Source organism: Hypanus sabinus, chromosome 2 (assembly GCF_030144855.1).
Source record: "Hypanus sabinus isolate sHypSab1 chromosome 2, sHypSab1.hap1, whole genome shotgun sequence".
NCBI classification, from domain to species: Eukaryota; Metazoa; Chordata; class Chondrichthyes; order Myliobatiformes; family Dasyatidae; genus Hypanus; species Hypanus sabinus.
The window spans coordinates 146,763,134-146,787,508 of record NC_082707.1 but is presented as its reverse complement, the minus strand read 5'-3'; the positions used below and the strand labels follow the sequence as shown (position 1 = coordinate 146,787,508).

General features: G+C 38.8%; 1 protein-coding gene across 1 annotated transcript in view; it reads left to right on the top strand.

Annotated features, from left to right (window-relative positions):
- The window catches only part of ttc6 (tetratricopeptide repeat domain 6), a 283,236-nt gene that overhangs the window by 173,706 nt on the left and 85,155 nt on the right, over window positions 1-24,375 (top strand). The window contains exons 19-20 of the mRNA XM_059956588.1: window positions 527-609; window positions 19,158-19,234. Coding sequence (XP_059812571.1) covers window positions 527-609; window positions 19,158-19,234 — 160 coding nt within the window. The remainder of the gene's footprint in view (window positions 1-526; window positions 610-19,157; window positions 19,235-24,375) is intronic.

The following is a 24,375-nucleotide window of genomic DNA, read 5'->3' as shown; positions in this document are numbered from 1 at the left end:
CCCTGACACCTGAATTTCTGGCATACTGCTGATATCTTCCATAGTGAAGACTGACACAAATGATTTATTAATTTCATCCGCCATTTCTTTGCCCCCTATTACTACCTCTCTAGTGTCATTTTCCATTGGTATATTATTCACTCCACTTCTCTTTTTCTCTTTACATATCTGAAAAAACTTTTGGTATCCTCTTTTATATTTTTGGCTAGCTTACCTTCATATTTCATCTTTTTTCTCCATATTGATTGAAGGACTTGTTATAGAGTCAAGGTTGCAAGAAGTAGGTGGACATTTCAAGGGTATCCATACTCAGCTTTTGGGAGCTGTTCCCATGTGACCAGAGGCTTTGTGTGCTGGTTTGGATTGATCAGGAACATTGCAAAGTTAATGAAGTTTTGCTCCTCAGAGCTGTGTATTTTGTGATTAAATTTTTGTAAAAAATAAAAATGGCTCTTTTGTTCATCAAAATTTCAAAGAAACTAATAGAACTGATGACATATTTTATGACTGAATGTATTTGTGACAGGTACATAATCTGAGAAATGCTTTGAAAGATATAACGTGCGCCATCCACCTTCAACCTCAAACACAGAAACTGTACCTCTTAAGGTGAGAGTAAAAGATTACTTTTTTAACCTTTTCATAGATCAGAAACAGAATCAGAATCAGTTTTATTATCACCGGCATGTGACGTGAAATTTGTTAACTTAGCAGCAGCAGTTCAATGCAATACATAATCTAGCAGAGAGAGAAAAAAATAATAAATGAAATAAAACACAATAATAAATAAACAAGTAAATCAATTACATATATTGAATAGATTTTTTAAAATGTGTAAAAACAGAAATACTGTATATTAAAAAAAAGTGAGGTAGTGTCCAAAGCTTCAATGCCCGTTTAGGGGAAGAAGCTGTTCCTAAATCGCTGAGTGTGTGCATTCAGACTTCTGTATCTCCTACCTGATGTTAATAGTGAGAAAAGGGCATGCCCTGGGTGCTGGAGATCCTTAATAATGGGTGCTGCCTTTCTGAGACACCACTCCCTAAAGATGTCCTGGATATTTTGTAGGCTAGTACCCAAGATGGAGCTGATTAGATTTACAACCTTCTGCAGCTTCTTTCGGTCCTGTGCAGTAGCCCCTCCATACCGTCAGAATGCTCTCCATGGTACAACTATAGAAGTTTTTGAGTGTATTTGTTGACATGCCAGTCTCTTCAAACTCCTAATAAAATATAGCCACTGTCTTGCCTTCTTTATGACTACATCAATATGTTGGGACCAAGTTAGATCCTCAAAGATCTTGATACCCAGGAACTTGATGCTATTCAGTCTCTCCACTTCTCATCCCTCTATGCTCCTTTGTCTTACCCTTCCTGAAGTCCACAATCAGCCTTTTTGTCTTACTGATGTTGAGTGCCAGGTTGTTGCTGCGGCACCATTCCTCTAGTTGGAATATCTCTCTCCTGTACGCCCTCTGTCACCACCTGATATTCTACCAACAATGGTTTTATCATCAGCAAATTTGGAGATGGTATTTGAACTATGCCTAGCCACACAGTCATGTGTATACAGAGAGTAGAGCACGCACCCCTGAGATGCGCCACTGTTGATCGTCAGCAAGGAGGATGTTGTCACCAATCCGCACAGACTGTGGTTTTTCAGTTAAGAAGTTGAGGATCCAATTGATCATGTACTCATAACAATAGCAATAAGCATGAAACAATCATATTTAGATGCTCACTATGTTCTCAACTTTTGCAATGGGACAATACAATTGGCTGGGTAAAAATCAAACTGGAGAAGCCGTGGCATTTGGTTTCTGAGAGCTGGGCTCCAGTATCTACTTCTGAAGTGAGAACTCCTCAAAACTATGTATGGCATCTCATGATATAACATTCTGTTTATTTTCTTTCTCAAAAGTCAGGTGAAAGTAATTTAGCTGCCAATTGTGGGCCAATTAAAATTTGAGCGCATAAGGAGGCGTATTAAAGGAGAGCAAAGTTCTAAGTAAATTTATTATCAAAGTACATATATGTCACCGTATACAAGCCTGAGATTCATTTTCTTGTGGGCATGCTCAATAAAAACATAATAGAATAATAACCATAATAAAATTAATCAAAGACCCCACCAACTGGGGCATTCAATGACTGTGCAAAAGACAGCAAACTGCAAGTACATAAAGAAATAATAATAAATAAATAAGCACTAAATATCAAGAACATAAGATAAAAAGTCCTTGAAAGTGAGTCTACATGTTATGGAAACATTTAAATGATGGGGCAAGTGACGTTGAGTGAAGTTATCCCACTTGCTTCAAGAGCCTGATGATTGAAGGGTAATAACTGTTCATGAATTTGGTAGTTTGATTCCAGAGATTCCTGTACCTTCTTCGTGTTGGCAGCAGCAAGAAGAGATCAAGTTTTAGCAGGATTTTCTGTGCAAGGTCATTGGTGTTTCCATTCCAGGCTGTAATGCAGCCAGTCAATATACTCTTCACTGCACATCTATAGGAGTTTATAAAAGTTTTAGATGTTATGCCAAATCTTTGGAAACTCCGATAGGAGTTTAGGTGCTGCTGTGGTTTCTTCATAATTGCACTTCTGTGCTGGGTCCAGGACAGGTCCTCAAAAACACTGAAGAATTGATGCTCAATGATGACAGGCTCATGGACTATTGGTTTCCTCCTCCAGAATTCAGTAATCAGTTCCTTAGTCTTGCTGACATTGGAATAAGAGGTTGTTGTTATGGCACCACCTAGCCAGATTTCCAATCTTCCTACTATTTAGGCTGATTTGTCACCACCCTTGATTTAGACTACAATAATGGTGTCTTGAGCAAACTTGAATATGGCTATCGAGTTGTGATTAGCCGCACAGTTGTAAGAATAAAACAAGTAGAGCAAGGAGCTAAGCACATAGCCTTGTTGTGCACCTGTGCTCAACAACCCAAAATATTCACTCCCCTTCATATCTGTTTCTAGCTCTCTTGCAAATAACAATTCTTGAACTATGCTTTCATCTTTTATAAAGTGAACTTAACTAAGAAGCAAATATTTGTTGCATGGCAAAGTTGACTCATCCAACTGCAGAGCAAATTCTAAGCATGTTGAACAATGTGTCTTCCTCATTCTTAGAGATTTCATCAATTCATCTTTGAACAGAGATGTTGCTGAGTGGAAATGCTTGAATTACTTAGTCTGGTGACTCGTGCAAAACTGTACTTGGAAGCTTCCTTACTGTTGGCAGAATCAGTTCTTCTCCAATTGTATGGGACATTCTAGATTTAGCAATGTACAATGAAATATTGTATGAAGCATGCAAGTCATCACTGTTTCATTGTGAAGTGCTGGAAAACATGTTTTGAAATGTTTTCTGTTTCATGAAGTGACTGAAAATAAGCCAAGTTTTTGTTTGCTTTATCAGAGAGTATTCTTTTCAAATGTTCACAGAGCTGGATGGTTTGATTGCCTCATTTGAAGAAAGAAAACTTTTTCACACAACAGACACATTGGCTTCTGCTGGTTGCTTGGCACTGGGATACTGTAAATCCATATTTCAGATACTCCGCACTATACTGTCCACACTTTTTTGTTTGGTCTGCTTCTGCCATTTTCATTATGGATTATTAATCACAGTCAATTGCCCATTGTTTAAGTCCAGCTGCAAGGGCTGCAGTTAGTAAAGGGGAAAGTTACAATGTCATCATAACTTGGGCAAAGCCTGACTCTTTGCCTGAAGGTCCATAAAGTGGGACAGTGTTATCTGGGTTTGGCTAGAGAAATGTGGTCAAGACCATTTGAAGGAAGATTCTGAACTTTACCCCATTGAACATCCTTTCCTAATTCACAGGAATTGCATTGCTGCATAATTAGAATATTGGACTTGTGCTAGTTAACACTGTAGTACAGAAGTGAATGGCACTAATGTGGGAGCTGATCCCGGAAAAGGCATGATTACTTCAGTCCAGATTTCTCATGGTATACCAAATATAGAAGTGTCACATTAATTTTCAACAACTGTAACACGCTTCAAGCAAAGCCTTAAGGAAACGATGGGGTAGCAAAAGATAAGGTGATTATGTGATTATGAAGCACTAAGGATCAAATGCTTATGTAACCCCCTGGGTCGCCTCAGGCTCGCTCAGTTCGTTCTCGTCTGGGGGAGCAGCCTTCGGCCCCGCCAAACTGGGTAATCAGCTTGTGTGGATGCTGTGTGATGTCCCCGCCTCGCCAAAGAACAAACAGGACACCATATGCAATTAAATGATTACAGTTTATAAAGATTACTATAACTATGTAATTAATAATGATACAGTATACATGAAGGAAAAGAAAATAAAGAAAAGGCGCCAAACTTATCAAAGTCCAAACCACTTTGTGCACAACCGTTGGAGCTCAATTACTGAAGTCTTCTGGCCACCATTCGATCCCCTCTGAACTCCTCGACTCGCAGATCAGGACCACCTGAAGTGGTCAACCAAGCACATCTATCTTCGTCTCCTCTCCTCAGGGTACCTCCTGGCCTTGGACCCCCGCTTGGGGTCCATTCCTCACCCAGTTTACAGCATCACGTCTTCTCTGTCTCACCCCCTCGCACCGATCTCCCCAAAAGCCCGCCAACAATAGCTTACAGACTCAGAAGAAAGAACACCATTAATCCCAATCGGTTTACAAAGGAATACAATTCTCGTTATCAGTAAATTTTAACCCAAACAAGCTTCTAGCACTCTTGCAACAAAGAAGCATTCCTACTTTTAACAAAACAAAGAAGCCATTTTGATTAACATACGCAGTAACAAAGAAAAAGAAGAAACCCCCTTTACACTCTCCCCCAACCAAATAAAAGTCATATCCTCATGACTATTAAATAACTCGCACTTCCGGTTAAGATGGCAGTAGCTTAAGTCGCTAAAACTATTGCTCCGCTCCATTTCATATACCTGCATTTATTTCTTACTCTTCCTCCCACTATTGAAGTTGCTGGCTGCACAATGAGTGTATCTAAGCCTACTAAATCGGCAAAAAAAGACACTCCATTGGGAGCAACCTTGAGTGAAATTGTTTCGCTGTTAGAACAAACCCGACAAGATATGTTTTCTCAATTTAGTTCATGGGAACTGAAACTGGATAAAGTCAACTCAACACTGGAGAATCACGCTCAACGTTTATCACATGTTGAAGAAGTCATGGAGAAACTAAACCATCGTTGTAAAGACCTGGAAAGAGTTTGCTCTACCCTAAAGGAGCATTATAGCAAGTTAACTCTTAAAGTTATGGACCGTGAAAGCAGGAGTAGACACCAAAATCTTCTAATTCTCGGCTTGCCTGAGACTGTTGAAGGGGGATTTCTGGTCGAATTTTTCTCAAACTTTCTATTTGAGATTTTTGGAAGCGAAATACTTTCCAGTCCTCCAGAGATTGATCAAGTGCACCGTATCTTTACATCTCGCTCAATGGATGGCCAGAGACCACATCCAGTGATAATTCGCCTCCATCGTTACCAAATCAAGGATTTACTAATTAAAGAAGCTCGCTGATGTAAAACACTTCAATATAGAGGTCATGCTATCTGTTTAGTAGAGGACTATGCACCTGAAGTTATGAGTCAATGTGCTGAATACAGAGGAGTAATGAAAGTTCTCTACAATCATGGACTTCATCCGTCTCTCACCTATCCAGCCCGGCTCCGAATCAAGCTTAGGAACAGCGATTTTAAACGTTTCGATTCAGTTGCAGAGGCGCAGACCTTCATTGTTAGTTAGCCTATCTGCTACTTCGAGTTCCTTAGATACGATATGATATGATTTTTTTTTCTTTTCAGCCTTTTTCGTTTCTGTTTAGATAACAGTTATTTTTTTTCTAATATTCTAATCTTTATTTCTATCTTTTTCATTATCCATTTAACACAATAAATTTCGATACGATGGATTTCTATTTTTCAGTATGGGCATTTTCATTTTCCTTAAATAGAGCTGATTGTGAAACTATGTAATTAGACACCTCTTAAAGGACTTTGGAGACTTTATTTCAAAATGGAGTCGGTGTCGCATTAAAAAATTGATATCGATTCGTGAAGTGACGACGTCATTGAATGTTTTTTTGTTTTTCTTTTCAGACATCAGTCTCCAATTTTTACAAATCTTGATATTTTCTTTTTTAAATTTAAAACTGTAGCTGTTGTTGCATCTATTTAATTAGTAGCTTAATTATGTTGCATTGTCCTATTGAAGTGTTTTTTTTCCATTTTCTCAATTTTAGTTTCTATCTTACATAATTTTAGTTCTTTAAAGGTGATTTTTTTTTCTCTCCGGTTAGATTATTTTAACCTTAAGCAGCAGTTGATGCTGTACCTTTAAACTCAGTTTCGGGTTTGGATCAAATTCCTCTCAAATGGATTTTTTGTTGGTTTTTTTTCCTGTGTTTCAAGATGCAATTTGTGTTTTTTTTTTCTTATTTTTATGATTCGTTTGGATTACTTACATTGACGTTAAAGTTTTTTTTCTGTATAACTGAGTTTATAGATAATCTTTTTTTCGGTTTATCAACTCTAGCGGGAAGGTTGGGGTAAAGTTTTTTTTAGACCATTATTATACTTTAAGATTTACAAACTTTGAATGTATTGTTTTTTCTTGTTAAGGTAAATCTTTGCTTGTAACTCTTAAAGCTTTTTGGTGTTTACTTACATTGCTGTATCAACAGTTGGAGTGGAGATAATTAAGATGTTACCTAATTGGAAGTCCAGTAGGGGGTTATTTTTTCCTGGGGAGAGCTTGCTGCTTTATATTTGCAGCTTTCTTGTTGTAGGTTTAGAGGGTGTGAGTGGGAACTCCAATGCTAATATTATATATGGAATTTTGACATATTTGTACTGTACAGGATGTAATTTCATCCTGTTTTTTTTTTCTTCTATACTTTTGCCCCAGAATTCCATATAAATTTCAGATATAGTTTAATGCCTGTTATCTTTTTTTTTCTTACGTTCAATGGTTAGTCCATTGAACTTTGTCAGCTGGAATGTTAAGGGTTTGAATCATCCAGTTAAAAGGGGGAGAGTGTTCACACATCTTAAACAGCTTAGAGCAGAGATAGTCTTTTTACAAGAAACACATATTCGTCACTCAGATAATTCTCGTCTTATGGCACGATGGACAGGACAACACTTTCATTTAACTTTTCAAGCTAAGGCGAGGGGCGTTTCAATTCTTATAAACAAAAATGTTTCTTTTGAGCTTCATAATAAGATATCTGATCCTAATGGTCATTTTATTATTGTTTTGGGGAAGCTTTATAATACACGGGTGGTCTTAGCCAACCTTTATGCTCCTAACTCGGATGATGTAGGGTTTTTTGACCGTTTTTTTTCTTCATTGCCAGAACTAAGTTCATACTCTCTTATATTGGGTGGTGACTTTAACTGTTGGCTGGATCCAGTTTTGGACAGATCTCCTTCTATCCCTAGACAATTAAGTAAATCTGCTATATTTATTCAATCTTTTCTTTCTAATTATGGAATTTCTGATATTTGGCATTTCTTTCATCCACATGAAAGAGATTACTCCTTTCTCTCACAAGTTCACCATACATTTACTAGAATCGACTATTTTTTAATTGATAATCAATTGATTCTTGTGACTATAAGAGTGTATTGATTTCAGATCATGCCCCACTTACATTGTCCATAGTTCTCCCCGGCCTCCCTCAAGTAAATAAACACTGGTGTTTTAATCCGACCTTGTTGTTGGATAACGACTTTGTATAATTTATGGAGGATCAGAGAACTTTCTTTTTAAATACCAATGCACTATCTGAAACCTGTAGTCAGGTAGTTTGGGATGCAATGAAAGAATATCTAAGGGATCAAATAATTTCCTACACAGCAAATTTGAAAAGAAAGACTCACAAAGAATGTTTAGAACTGATCAATCAGATTAAAGCTATAGACCAATTATGCACCCAGGTCAAGGATCTGGAGTTAGATAAGGAAAAAATTGATCTTCAAACCAAATTTAACCTTATTTCTACTTATCCGATTGAACACCAACTTTTGGGCAGTTGGAGTAAGTTCTATATTCACAGGGATAAATCTGTTAAGTCCTTAAGTTAACCAACTGAGGCGCTCTAAAGCAAAACAACACATCACTAAAATTCGAATGAGCAATGGGAATATTAGTGTGGACCAGTCTGAAATTAATGATACATTCAGGAATTTTTACTCTCAACTTTACACCTCTGAATCCTTTAATGGTAATACTACTGTTATGCAATTTTTAGATAGTCTAAATATTCCTAAACTTTCTTCTGATCTTAAACATAAATTGAATGAGCCATTATCCTTAGAGGAAATACCCTCTGCTATTTCTGACTTACAGCCTGGTAAATCTCCTGGTCCTGATGGGTTCTCAACAGAATTTTATAAATCATTTTCCTCATTGCTCTTATCCCAACTTAGTTTAGTTTTTTCTGATTCTTTTAAACAAAATAAATTGCCTGCATCATTTGATGAGGCTTGTATCATTCTTTTAGCAATAAAAAGCAAGGATCCATTAGAATGTGCTTCATACAGGCTGATTTCTCTATTAAATATAGATGCTAAAATTTTAACTGAGGTTTTGGCCCGTAGGCTGGAGACTATTTTACCCTTAATTATCTCTGAGGATCAATCTGGCTTTATTAAAAATTGCCTTCCCTTTTTTCAATATTAGACATCTTTTTAATATTCTATATTCATCTTCATCAGGGACCCCTGAATGTGTTATCTGTCTTGATGCCGAAAAGGTGTTTGATCGAGTGGAGTGACACTATTTATTTGCGGTTTTTGAAAAATTTGATTTTGGATATAATTTTATTAAGTAGATTAAGTTACTATATTCCCATCCAATTGCATCAGTTTTGACTAATTCCCAGCAATCCCAACCATTTGCTTTTAAACATGGCACCCGACAGGGATGCCCTTTAAGCCCTCTGTTATTTGATCTGGCTATTGAGCCATTGGCAATTGCGTTTCGCAGTTGTACTGAATTGACTGGGATTTGGAGGGGCAGTTTTGAGCACAAAGTCTCTCTATACGCCGATGATTTGTTACTTTTTATATCAAACCCAACCACCTCCTTACCTTTGTTGTTTTCACTTCTCAATAAATTTAGTCAGCTATCCGGATACAAACTTAATCTACATAAGAGTGAACTTTTTCTGATAAATAAGGAAGCACAAGAATTAGAATTTCACAATCTCCCTTTTAAAGTAGTAAACAATTGTTTTACTTATCTTGGTATTATCGTAACAAGGAACTATAATTGACTGTTGGATGAGAATTTCAATAATCTTTTAAATTTTACAAAACAGATTAGCACAGTGGTACCTCTGTCCATGTCTTTAATTGGGTGAATTAATGTAGTTAAAATGAATATTCTCCATAAATTTTTATACTTATTTCAATCTTTACCTATATTTATTCCTAAAGTTTTTTCTGATTCTTTAGGTTCTATTATCTTGTCATACCTATGGAAGGATAAACAGCCCAGACGCAATAAAGCTCATCTCCAAAAGCCAAAAAGAGAAGATGGCTTGGCGTTGCCTAATTTTCGTTCATATTATTGGGCAGCCAATATTCATAATGTTGTCTTTTGGTCCTACTTTTATAATCAGTCTGTTTGTCCAACATGGGTGGCAATGGAACTAAACACTTATAAGAAATTATCTATTCCAGTTTTACTTGGATTTGTTCTTCCTTGCCAATTGCCAAAATCTATTCTGTAATCCTGTAATCAGGCATACTCTGAGAATATGGGCTCAATTTAGAAAATACCATGGTCTAACTAAGGTTTAAGAATGGTGACATATAGTGCAAAGATAGGGAGAATGATGGAGCAAAAGTTTGGAGCAGCTAAACAATTGCCATCTTCGAGTCAAAAATAGAAAATACCATGGTCTTTATAGTTTTTCCTTCTCTAGTCCTATTCTATGCAATCATTTATTTCAACTGTCTATGCAGAATTCCACATTCCAAGACTGGTGTAGGAGAGGTATCAGGCGTTTTGAAGATCTTTTTATAGACAATCGATTTGCGTCTTTGAACAGTTGTCTATAAAGTTTAATTTACCGAATACTCATTTTTTTAGATACCTTCAAATTAGACATTTTATTAGCCCTTTAATACCACATTTTCCTGAACAACCTGATAAAAATGTTGTAGACTTGTTTCTTCAAATGAACCCCTTGGGCAAAGACGTAATTTCTACTATTCCTGTTAAATTTATGATTCTCAGATGAAGAACCCCTTGTGATAAAATTAAAACTGCTTGGGAGCATGACTTAGGTTTTTCTTTGTCTGACAAGGTTTGGGATTCAATTCTTAAATCCGTCAGTTCAATCTCTTTATGTGCTCATCATTGTCTCCTGCAGTTTAAAGTTGTCCACAGGGTTCATATGTCCAAAACCAAATTGGCGAAGTTCTATCCTGATATTAGTCCCTGGTGTGACAAATGCAAAGGAGGTGAGGCCTCCCTTTTCCATTTGTATTGGGCCTGTCCTACTCCGGAAAAAAATTTGGAAAGATGTTTTTTTTAACTTTATCTTCTATATTAAATTGTCATTTGGAACCTGAACCTTTGATCGCTCTTTTTGGTATTCTTTGAGACCCTGACAAGCATTTGACCTGGACTAAACAACAAACATTGTCTTTTGCCTCTCTTCTAGCCAAACGAGCAGTACTTCTTAAATGGATAGATGTAGCTCCCCCTACCCATGCTCAATGGCTTAGGGATATTATGTCTTGTTTAGATCTCGAAAAGATTCACTACTCACTTTCTAATTCGGACATAAAGTTCCATAGGGTGTGGGGATCTTTTCTCGAATATTTTAATAACTCTCACCTAGATTGACAGGTGCTTGTTCTTTTTTCCTTTGATAATCAGACCCTACATTTCCAGCTTTTTTTTCACTTCTGTTTTTTTCTGATCAGGTAGCAGGCTGCCCCCCCATCTTTTTTAAAATTACGATATGTAGTTCTGGGGTAATAAAAGTGTATCTCATATAATGGTTGGCTTGGTGATGGATTGGGTGCTTTTCTTTCTTTTTCTCTTTTTTTCCCTTTTTTACTATGTGTGACTTGCTCATTTGTTAAGAAATGTATTATTGTTATTTTTGTTTATATGGCAAAGATCCTTCTATATATGTTAGTGATTTGCTTTTCTTCATTGTAGTTTGTAGAAAATTATAAATAAAATACTAAAAAAAATAACTCGCCACCTTTCCTGCCAACACACCCTAACCCAAGCACAAACAGTAAATTTCCTCTCCACACAGTAAACCTCACGCCCTGTTCTTCAGGTGCTATGTAGGCCAACTTATCTGGGAGTTCCCCAACCCTCTGAGATCTCCGTACCCCCTTACCTAAACCCTTCAGGCTCGGACACAACTGGGAATACCTTTGGCCCGCTACCAACTCCTCTCTCAACCTCTCACTCATGCCCCCCCACTGCACACTTTGAGCCCCCTGCTGCCCACAGCTAACCCTTCCCACTACACCTGACTCAATGGGAGAAGGGCCAAGGGTCTGTTCCTCAATCGAGGGGAAGTCAGCAAAAGGCAGCATGTACCACACATCCAGCACATCATCCGTCGAATCTGTATTCTTCCTAATTTCTGCGATCGGTAGCTGCTGTTTGATCTTCTCCAAACGGAAACATGTGGCCTGCACTGCCCCTGCAGTCTCCTCAACCTCCTGCAATCGAGAGATCAGCTTCTTCTCTGGCCCCTCCAACTCTCGCCACAGGCTCAGCAGTTGTGACTCACGCATCCCAGCCATCTCAATCTGGGACGCAGTTACTCCAACAGCTTCTTCCACCCCAACCTGAAAAGCAGCAGTTAAAGATTGGTCAGCCTCCAGTTCAGTATTCACTGCACTTATCTCCAGCTTTTTCTTCATCATGACTTCTTCCAGATAGACTTTCAGGCTTTGCACTTTATTTGAACTGTCGATGGTCATCTTCAGGTTCCCTTCAAGCATCCGCTTCCCTCTTCCGAGATTTGTCTGCAATTTCTTCACCCCCACAATCTCCCCTCTCCAGGCTCTCAGTTTGCTGTTGCCCTCAGTCAGACAACTTTCTTCATTTTCTCCAACTTGTAAGTCCTCCCACTGGTTCCAGATCACTCTCTCCAGTCTCTCTGTCTTCATTTCAAACTTGATTCTGTAGAGACAGTCACTCACAAGCTGCGACCTTCACCAGCCCTGGCACGTGTCCAGAAAACACTTTTTAACTCTGTAGTTCTCAGCCGCTCCTGCAACGACCTCACTTCATATTCTCCCGAGGCAAATCCAAATACCAGGAGGTCATCCACATCTGCCAAAACTCCAAACACCTCCACATCCCCCATGGTCTTCCACATGCCCCGCAGGAAGGTTGCAAGGGCTCCAGATATGCCTTGTGGCATCTTTTTGGCCCAGAAGAATCCTAAGGAACTTATAACGACCGTCTTCTCCTTATCGGCCCCACTTATCGGGATCTGGCAACATCCACTCCTCAGATCCAGCACCTTAAACCACTTCGCACCACTCAGATAGGCCATCGCCTCTTTGGCCCTCAGGGCTATATTCTGATCACTGACAGTGTGCCTCTTCAGCGCAATATAATCTACACACATGCTGCCTACGTCTTCCAGGGCTGTAGGGGCCAGTTGCCGCAACCTCTTTCTCACCGAGGTGACTTCAGCGGTCAACTCCCCTCCCTCGTGGTATTTCGCAGCATCCACTAAGAGGGTCTCACCCTCAGATACTTCCCCCAGGCCGTGCCACCACCGGCTCTTATTTGAATTCGGTACCGGCCCAATGCTGCTACACACGTCTGCACAAGCAGCTCAAAACTTGGCGCATCGACAATGCCTCCAAACAACACTCACCCGCCTCCTCTAGGCAGGCCCCCAAGTGCACCAGCAGGGTATTGGTTCTCTCCAGAACCAAAACGCTTCCCTTCTCAACAGTGTCCGGACACATCAGCATTAACAATTCACAAACCTCAGTCACCCCCACATTTGCCTCTAAGAATTCCATTTTCACTGACCAACAACCATCATCTAGATAATCACCGGCACTGGTACCCCAAATCTCCAGTGCCCTCAATGTCATCAAGTGTAAATGCTTCCAATAACGGTTATAAAACAAACTGTTTTATATCTCTGGATGCTTTCAAGAAAGAGCTAGATAGATATCTGATGGATAGGGGAATCAAGGGATATGGGGACAAGGCAGGGACTGGGTATTGATAGTGAATGATCAGCCATGATCTCAGAATGGCGGTGCAGACTCGAGGGGCCGAATGGTCTACTTCTGCACCTATTGTCTATTGTACAGCAACTTAACCGGCGCCCCGGTGTCGAGGATGGCTTTAACTTGGCTTCCATCCATCCGTGACGACACCTGAGTGCATGGTCCCTCTAAGCCTTCAGGAATAGGGTCTGTTCCTTTCTGGAGTTCCTTGGTACATTGCTGCTCCCCCAGAGACCCCAAGCCGTTCCCCCACTGGGCCTCCTCTAAGTTTCCTGACACCACTCAGATCAACTGAACAACTGAGGGAGGAGCTGATCCCCTTGGCAGATCCCCCTGGCACCGCAAGCAATTTATCTGCCCCCCTAGCCAAAAGGGATACCCTAAAAACTTTCCACCAATCTCCTGCCAAGGATATGGTAAGCCCCCCAGCTGCGGCATTTCCAGTTGAACCAAACACATTTTCCCACACTTTCCCAGCACTGGCAGCTGTCAGTTCAAGGTAATTGCACCCGACAGTTCTAACAACGTCACCAGCCCGACTACTCAAACTTTCAACCATTCCCTGTCGCTTTCCCTCAGCCGAGCACTGCCACTCACCCAACAACTGAGAGGTCTGCTCTGCCCTTGCCTCCGCCCCTTTAGGGTTGTTGGTTCCAACAACCAGGCAGAGCCTACCATAGCTGGAACATATCCACCAGTCCTTCCCCGCTCTCCTAACAGCATGGACAGCCCATGGCCCCACCACCATTTCGTCAACGCTAGTTGGAACTCGAACAATGCCCTCCAGGGCACCAAGAGCCACCTCACCCAACAGTCATGCAGAGATAACCAGCAATCGCACACCCGCCCTTCGCCGCCGACATAATTTAAAGAGGGCGATCACACAGATTCCACAGACGAGCACCCCACAATGTAACCCCCTGCGTCGCCTCAGGCTCGCTCAGCTTGTTCTCGTCTAGGGGGAGCAGCCTTCGACCCCACCAAACTGGGTAATCAGCTTTGTGTGGATGCTGTGTGATGTCCCCACCTCGCCAAAGAACAAACAGGTCACCATATGCGATTAAATGATTACAGTTTATAAAGATTACTATAACTAAGTAATTAATAATGATACAGAATACATGAAGGAAAAGAAAATAAAGAAAAGGCACCAAACTTATCAAAGTCCAAACCACTTTGTGCACAACCGTTGGAGCTCAATTACTGAAGTCTTCTGGCCACCATTCGATCCCCTCCGAACTCCTCGACTCGCAGCTCAGGGCCACCCAAAGTGGTCAACCAAGCACATCTATCTTTGTCTCCTCTCCTCGGGGTACCTCCTGGCCTTGGACCCCCGCTTGGGGTCCGTTCCTCGTCCAGCTTACAGCATCGCGTCCTCTCTCTCTCACCCCCACGTGCCAATCTCCCCAAAAGCCCGCCAACAATAGCTTACAGACTGAAGAAAGAACAACATTAATCCCAATTGGTTTACAATTCTCGTTATCAGTAAATTTTAACCCAAACAAGCTTCCAGCACTCTCTCGCAACAAAGAAGCATTCCTACTTTTAACAAAACAAAGAAGCCATTTTGATTAACATACACAGTAACAAAGAAAAAGAAGAAACCCCCTTTACAATTACAATAAATAAATAGTTTAATAAATTAAGCCTTGCCACCGAGCACCCCTCCACCACCTTCTTTATCTTTTTCCTCCCATTAGAAACTCCCTCTATCCTCGGGAGTGGGGGTGTGCGATAACATCCACTTGTGAGCCACCTCTTTAGAATGTACTTCTTGTGGATCAGTGGCTGGACCTGTAGATAAGACTTTAAATGATAATGTTGTTGGGAGGGTTCTGGTAACTGGAAATTTAGGAATTTAAAGCAGAAGTATGAGATAATTATACAGCACAGAAATATGCACATAACAGGGACTAATCATTTAAAAGTTATCACTTAACAGTAAAGAAAGGTTAAGATGGGGAAAATAAACAAAATACAAGGCTTTTTAACTGAACACAAAGATTTTATAACAAATATATTAAACTTGTGACATAAATAGAGGTAAATGGGTTTTAGCTGTTGGACTTAAGTACTGTAGTGTGTTTACTAAGGCACTACATGGTTAGTCCAGAAAGTTGGAACACATGGGATCCAAAATGAGTTTGCCAATCGGATACAAAATTGGCATGATAGTAAGAGACAAAGGGTGGTGATAGTTTTAATTTTCATACTGGAGACCTGTGATCAGTGGTGTGCTTCAAGGATTGGTGCTGTTGTTTGTCATTTATCTTAATGATTTGGATGAAAATGTAGGTAGCATTATAAGGAGAGGTTGCATTGGCATACTCTGATGCAGTAATTTGAATGCACAGGAATGTAAGAAGCTGCAGAGAGTGGTGGACTCTGCCCAATAGCACCATCCATCATTAAAACCCCCACCATCTAGGCCATGCTGTCTTTTTGTAACCTCCATCAGGCAAGAGCTACAGAAACCACTTCAAGAACAGCTACTTTGTCCAAAAAGGTTGAATTTTAGAACAAGACCAAGTAGAATGTAAAAAAGTACCGATTTCTTGGTTACATCGGAAACATTGATCAGATAAATTTGGGTTTAATTTATTTATTTTTTGTGGTGTAATATATAATTGATGTAAAAAGTTATATTGCACTAATCTTAACCGGACATTTATTGTATTTGTCATACTCTCAAGACATATTCTTGACCAATTTTTTTCTTCAATTTTAATATTCAAGTCACTTTCCCATTTTTGTCTTGACTTATGGACTCCTTGTTTAATTGCCTGTTTTTGAATCAAATTATATATTCAAGAAATGAATTTTTTAATCTTTCCTTTTTGAATTAAAGTTTCTATTTCATTAGATTTCGGCAATAACACTGTTTGACCTAATTTTTCTCTTAAATAAGCCCTTAGTTGAAAGTAACAAAAAAGAGTATTGTTTGATACTTTATATTTATTTTTTAATTGATCAAATGACATTAATAAACCTCCTTCAAAACAATCACCTATATATCTAATCCCTTTTTGAAACCAATTACATAAAAGTTGATTATCCATTGTAAAACGAATAGAGTTTTACTGGAACAAATTATTGGAATACAACTTCCACATAATCCAATATTATTTTTATTAGGTGTTATTGAAGGGATAAAACCGATCCCCAAATTGAATAAATATCAGAAAGAATTTATAAAAATTGTATTGGCAGTAGCCAAAAAGGCTATTGCAGTTACTTGGAAATCAGATACATATTTAAGTATAGATCGTTGGAAGAAAGAAATTTATAGCTGTATTCCACTTGAAAAAATTACTTATAATTTAAGAGATAAATATGAAACATTTTTTGAAAATTTGGCGCCCTTATTTACAAAAGACAGGATTAAATATATAGATGCTCCAAAGATGAAATAATTGGTTAATGGGGAAAGAAATAAATATATATACTAAAGTTATTACGAACTCCATGGAGCATGTGGGGATCTTCCAATATCCAGGAACTCTTTCTTACTTTTTTTTCCTTCTTTCTTTCTCTTTTTTTTCTATAAGGATGCTAGGGGGGAGGGGTTAAGGGGAGGGGGGATGGGTAATATACTTCTTTTTCTCTACTTTTATTTTGTAACTACTTGAAATACAATAAAAATAAGTTTTTAAAAAAAGAACAGCTACTTTCCTTCAACCATTTAGTTCATAAACCAACCAGCAAAACTTTAGTCACTACTTAATTGAGGTAGCATCACAGTCACATAGTATCATACAACCAGTATTTACAAGAAAAAAAGTGAACATAAATTATACACAACTTTTACAAAAACATACAATCAGAACAAAAATGTCCACTCTGATCACTTAGCACTAAGATGGACATTTTTGTTCTGATTGTATGTTTTTGTAAAAGTTGTGTATAATTTATGTTCATGTTTTTTTCTTGTAAATGCTGGTTGCATGATACTATGTGACTGTGATGCTACCTCAATTAAGTTTTTCATTGTACTTGTGCATAAGACAATAAACTGAACTTTGACTTTTGACTATTTTTCTGTAGGAAGCTGAGGGGTGACTTTATAGAGGTTTATAAAATTGTGAGGGGCACAGGTAAGGTGAATAGCCACAGTTTTGTCCCCAGAGAAAGGGAGACTAAAACTGGAGGGCATATGTTTAAAGTGAAATGGGAAAGATTTAAAATGGGTCTGAAGAGTAACTTTTTCACACACAGGATGGTGTGAATATGGAGTGAGCCGCCAGAAGAATCTGTACAGGTAGATACAATTGAAAATATATATACTTGTACAGGTATATAGACAGGAAATATTCAGAGGGATATGGGCAAAGTACAGGCAAGTGGGACTAGCTTAGTTTGGCATCTAGGTCAGCTTGGATAAGTTGGATTAAAAGGTCTATTTTCTATGCTATATAGCTCTATGACACTATATTGTTGCAAGATTACTCAGGCTGGTAAACTGAACATTCTGAGGTACTCTGCATTTCACAGTGATAGTCAGAGTAGTAGTATTAGGAATTCTGAGGGGTAGGCCTGATAGTAAAGGATGACATTAAGATTTTGTGAGAAGGAATTTGCTCAGAAAATCACAAATAGGAATCAGTTTGAGCATAGACCAACACAGCACGGGTCATTTATCCCACGATGATTTGCTGACTCTTTAACCTAGTTCAAGATGAATTTAATCCTTCCACCCAACATAGCCCTCCAATTTTGATTTCATCCAAAATGAGTCTTTTAAATTGTCCTAATGGATCTGCCTCTACCACCACTCCCAGCAGTGCTTTCTACACACCTATCACGCTGTGTACGAAAAAAAAAGCCTTCCCCTGACATTCCCCTATACCTTGCTCCCAACACCTTGAAGTTATGTCCCCTTGTATTAGCCATGTTCACCCTTGGAAAAGTGTCTGGCTGTCCACTCCATCTATGCCTCTTATCACCTTGTACACTTCTGTGAAGTTACCTGTCATCCTTCTTCTCACCAAAATGAAAAACCTTACCTCGCTCAAGCTATCTTCATAAGACACACTTTCTAATCCAGAAATCATCCCAGTAAATCTTTTCTACACCCTCTCTAAACCTTCCACATCTTTCCTATTATGAGGCAATACTCCAAGTCTAACCAGAGTTTTATAGAGCTGCAATATTACCTTGCATCTCTTGAACTCATTCCCCTGACTAATGAAGACCAACACACCATACACCTCTTAACCATCAACATTTGCATATGGATGTGGGCCCCGAGAACTCTCTGTTCCTCCACACTGTTAAGATGTGTGGAAATGATGAATAATCAGCTCAGAGCATTTTGGAGAAAGTACAGTGTGCAATTAAATTTCTCGGAATAGGAGCTTAAACTTAAATGTGAGAAACAAGTTGACTAAACTAGATTGGGAAAGCCAAAGATGTATCCGAATTTTTATTTAAATCATTTCCTCATGAATTCCAATATTGTGGCTATATTCATCACCATGATCTCATGATATCAAAGCTTGATTTTGTTTCTCATCATTGCTCTGTATTCATTCCTCTGTGCTCCTTTCAGACTTCTGCTGCTTGGTAACCAATTCTATTTTTGAGTTTTGAATTCCTGGAACTGATTGGATGTACACTTTCTGGATCATTTCCACAAGAGTTACAATTTGGAAATGGGTTGGGATCATGGTTCAGAATTTTTAGATGTCTATCGCATCCTTTTCTTGTTCAAAACCCAACTGCTTTTGTCCGTTGCAATAGTTGTATTTTTGAAATGTTAGTAGACCAAAATTATTCCATGTTGTATGTAACAATGGTAGTTCAGTGAAACAGCAAATATAGTATAAGTTGTAGCAGATTATTTTACTATAAATATAATTAATATTTGATTTTTTTATTCTTTTTGTGTTCAAGAGGACAATATCTACTTGAAATGAAAAAATTTGAACTTGCAAACTTTAGTATCCTATATACTGCTGAAATCAATCAAGGTACATATTTGTATAATGATCATGTCATCAAAATTCCTTCATTTGTGTTTAGTTAGAAGATTTGTATAACTTGGTTTGATTATTTTATTACCCGTTTGCAAACCATGATTTTGCGACAGATGCAGTTGACAAAAGATCTGAATTATTCATTTATCTGAAGTTAAATAAGTAGATGGGTGGATATAATGTGATTTTAAGATCTGTTCTAATTAATTCCATAGTATAATGCTGTTTTTTCGTATTTTTTTTGCAATAGATCTTTTTTTAGCAAAAATACAAGAGAAGTGCCTATTCCAAATGAATTTAAAACCTTATATTTATGACAGATCTGAAGGGATTAATATAGCAATATTATCAAAGGAGATCAGTAAATAGTGACAAATAATTTTAGCAATGGTAGGTTATGATGTAGAGTTCAGAATTAATTTGGGTCAAGCTTTGAGAGACTTTGAACTATATATAAGGCCATAAGACCATAAGATATAGGAGCAGAATTAGGCCAGTTGGCCTATCAAGTGTCCTGCTCCATCATTTCATCATGGCTGAATCACTTTTCCTCTCAGCCCCAATCTCCTGCCTTCTGCCCCTATATCCTTTCATGCCCTGACCAATCAAGAATCTATCAACCTTTGGTCTTAGACACTCCCACCAGAGGAAACATCCTTTCCACATCCACTCTATCAAGGCCTTTCACTATTTGGTAGGTTTCAATTACACCACCCTTCATTCTTCTAAATTCCGGTGAATACAGGCTCAGAGCCATCAAAACACTCTTCATGTGACAAGTCATTTAATCCTGGAAACATTTTCGCAAATCTCTTTTGAACCCTCTCCAGTTTCAGCACATCTTTTCTAAGATAAGGGGCCCAAAAGTGCACACCATACTCCAAGTGAGGCATCACCAGTGTTTCATAAAGTCTCAACATTATAACCTTGCTTTTATATTCTAGTCCTCTTGAAATGAATGCTAACATTGCTTTTGCCTTCCTCACCACAGATTCAACCTGAAAATTAACCTTTAGGGCATCTTGCATAAGGACTCCCAAATCTCTTTTTGCCTCAGATTTTTAATTTTCTCTCCATTTAGAAAATAGTTAACTATTTCATTTCTTCTACAAAAAAAAATGCATTACCATACACTTTCTGACGCTGTATTCCATCTGACATTTCTCTGCCTATTCTCCTAATCTGTCTTAGTCCTTCTGTAGCCTCCCTATTTCCTCAAAACTGTCTGCCTCTCCAGCTATCTTTGTATTGTCTGCAAACTTTTCAACAAAGCTATCAATTCCATCATCCAAATCATCGACATATAACATAAAAAGAATCAGTCCCAACATAGACCCCTGTAGAACACACTAGTCACTGGCAGCCAACCAGAAAAGACTCCCTTTATTCCCACTCTTTGCCTCCTGCCAATCAGCCACTGCTTTATTTGTTTTAGAATCTTTCCTATAACACCACGGACTCATAACTTGTTAAGCAGCCTTGTGTGCAGCACCTTGTTAAAGGTCTTCTGAAAATCCAAGTATGCAACATCAACCAATTTTCTTTTCTCTATCCTGCTTGTTATTTCTTCAAAGAATCCCAATAGATTTGCAAGACAAGATTTTCCCTAGAGACAACATTTTCCCATGCTAATTATTGCCTATTTTATCATGTGCCTCCAAGTACTGAGAGACCTCATCTTTAATAATGGACTCCAACATCTTCCCAACCACTGAGGTCAGACTAACTGGCCTATAGTTTCCTTTCTTCTGCCTCTCCCCCTTGTTGAAGTGTGGAGTGACATTGGCAATTTTCCAGTCTTCTGGAACCATTCCAGAATCTAGTGATTCTTGAAAGATCATCACTGATACTTCCACAATCTCTTCAGCCACCTCTTTCAGAACCCTAGGGTGTACACCAACTGATCCTGGTAACAAAGCATTCACTGCCTTGGAAGTTTTCATGTTTTATTGATTTACAATTTCGAATCATGGTAGATTTAATTTGGCTTTTTTGACACTGATCAATAGAAAAAGACTCTTCTGTGTAAAAATGAAAACAGATCTCTACAGAATGATCTAAATGAATTACAAATATAAAACATAAATTAATTGCTTACATAAGTGTTCACCCTCTTCAAGTCGGTATATAGTGGATGTACCTTTGGCAGCAATTACAGCCTTGAGTCTATGCAGATAGGTCTCTATCAGTATTGCACATCTGGACACTGCAATTTTTCCCCATTCTTCTTTACAAAACTGCTCAAGATCTGTCAGAGTGCATGGGAATCATGAGTGAACAGCCCTTTTCAAGTCCAGCCATGAATTTTCAATTGGATCGAAGTCCCTACTCTGACTTAGCCACTCCAGAGCATTAACTTTCTTGTTTTTAAGCTATTCCTCTGTAGCCTTGCCTTTATGCTTGGGGTCATTGTCTTGTCAAATCTTCTCCCATGTCTCAGTTCTCTTGCAGGCTGCATCAAGTTTTCCTCCAGGAATCCTCTGTATTTTGCTGCATTCATTTTACCATCTAGCTTCACAAGCCTTCCAGGGCCTGCTACAGTGAAGTATCACCACAGCATGGTGCAGCCATCACCATACCTCATGGTAGCAATGGTGTGTTTTTGATGATGTGCGGAGTCTGGCTTACACCAAATTTAACATTTAGTCTGATAGTCAAAAAGCTGAATTTTGGTTTCATCAGACCATAAAATCTTCTTCTAGCTGACTTCAGAATCTCCCACGTGACTTCTGGTAAACTCTAGTTGGGAATTCAGGTGAGTTTTTTCAACAATGGCTTTCTTTTTGCCACTTTCCCATAAAGCTGCAACTGGTGAAGCACCCGGGCAATAACTGTATGTGCAATTTCTCCCATCCCAGCCACTGAAGTTTGTAACTCCTCCAGAGTTGCCATAGGTCTCTTGGTAGCCTCCCTCACTAGTCCCCTGTTCGCACGGTACCTCAGTTTTTGAGGACAACTACTCTAGACAGATTTATAGCCCCTGTCATATTCTTCCCATTTCTTGATGATTGAATTAACTGTACTCCAAGGGATATTCAGTGACTCGGAAATGTTTTTGTATCCATCTCCTGACTTGTGCTTTCCACTAACCTTTTTGCAGAGTTTCTTAGAATGTTCTTTTGTCTTCATAGTGTAGTTTTTGTGAGGATACTGACTCACCAGCAGTTGGACTTTCCAGATACAGGTGTATTTTAACTTTGTTGTTTTTAAATTATTTCTGTGCAGCTTTGGCTTTATGCTTGGGGTTATCTTCTTGCTGGAAAATAAATCTCCTGAGTCGCAGTTCTCTTGCAGACTTCATCAGGTTTTCCTTCAGGATTTCCCTGTATTTTGCTGTATTCATTTTACCCTCTACCTTCACAAGCCTTCCAGGGCCTGTTGCAGTGAAGTATCCCCACAGCATGATGCAGTTACCACCATATTTCTCGGTAGGGATAGTGTGTTTTGGATGATGTGTGGCGTTTGGCTTATGCCAAACATACTGTTTAATCTGATGGACGAAAAGCTCAATTTTGGTTTCATCAAGCCATAAAACCTTCTTCCAGCTGACTTCAGAGTCTCCCACATGCCTTCTGGTAAATTCTAGGCGAGATTTCAATGTGAATTACTTTCAACAGTGGTTTTCTCTTTGCCACTCTTGTGTAAAGCTGTGACGGGTGAAGCACCCAGGCAACAGTTGTTGTATGCTCAGTCTCTCCCATCTCAACCACTGAAGCTTGTAACTCCTCCAGAGTTGTCATAGGCCTCTTGGTGGTCTCCTTTAGCAGTCCCCTTCTTGCATGGTCACTCATTTTTGAGGATGGCCTGCCCTAAGCAGATTTACAGCTGTATCATGTTCTTTCCATTTCTGGATGGTTCACTTAACTTAACTTCCAAGGGATATTGAGTGACTTGGAACTTTTCTTGTATCTATCTCCTGGCTTGTGTTTTTCAATAACCTGTTCGCAGAGTTGTGTGGTGTTTTCTTTTGTCTTCATGGTGTAGTTTCTGTCAGGATACTGACTCCCCAGCAGTTGGACCTTCCAGATACAGGTATATTTTTACTACAATCAATTGAAGCACTTTGACCACACACAGGTCGCCAAAGGCAGATCTCCATTTAACTAGTTATGTGTCTTCTAAAACCAATTGGCTGCACCAGTGATGATTAGGTGGGTCATATTAAAGGAGGGGGGGTGAGTACTTAAGTAGTCAATTATTTTGTGTTTTGTATTTGTAATTAATTTAGATCACTTTCTAGAGATTTATTTTCACTTTGACACGAGTAAGTCTTTTTCTGTTGATCAGTGTCAAAAAAGCAAAATTAAATCCACTCTGATTCAATGTTTGAAAACAATAAAACATGAAAACTTCCAAGGGGTGTGAATACTTTTTATAGGTACTTTATCTACCTTCAGACCTTACAGTTTACCAAGAATCTTCTCTCTAGTAAAGGTAACTTCACAGAATTCATGACCCATGACACATGGAGCTTCCACCATACTGTTAGTATCTTTGACAGTGAAGACTGATACTTATTCAGTTCATCCGCCATTTCCTTGTTCCCCATTACTACCTCTCCATCATCATTTTCCAGTGGTCCGATATCCACTCTCACCTCTCTTTTACGCTTTATGTATATGAAGAAACTTCTGGGATCCTCTTTAATATTATTGGCTTGCTTATTTTCATAATCTGTCTTTACCTTTTTAATGACTTTTTAGTTGCTTTCTGCTGGTATTTAAAAGCTTCCCAATCCCCTGACTTCCCATTATTTTATGCACTATTATATGTCCCTCTTTGACTTTTATGTTGGCTTTGACTTCCCTTGTCAGCCATGGTTACATGGCTTCTTCCTCTTTGGGATGGATATAACCTGTGCCTTCTGGATTGCTTCCAGAAATTCCAGTCATTGTTGCTCTGCCGTCATCCCTGACAGTGTTCTTTTTCAATCAATTCTGGCCATCTACTCTCTCATGCCTCTATAATTTCCTTTACTCCTCTGTATTACTGATACCTCTTACATTAACTTCTCCTTTTCAAATTTCAGGGTGAATTTGATCATATTATGATCACTTGCCACTAAGGGTTCTTTTACATTAAGCTATCTAATTAGTTCCAGTTCATCGCACAACACCCAATCCAGAATAGCTGAT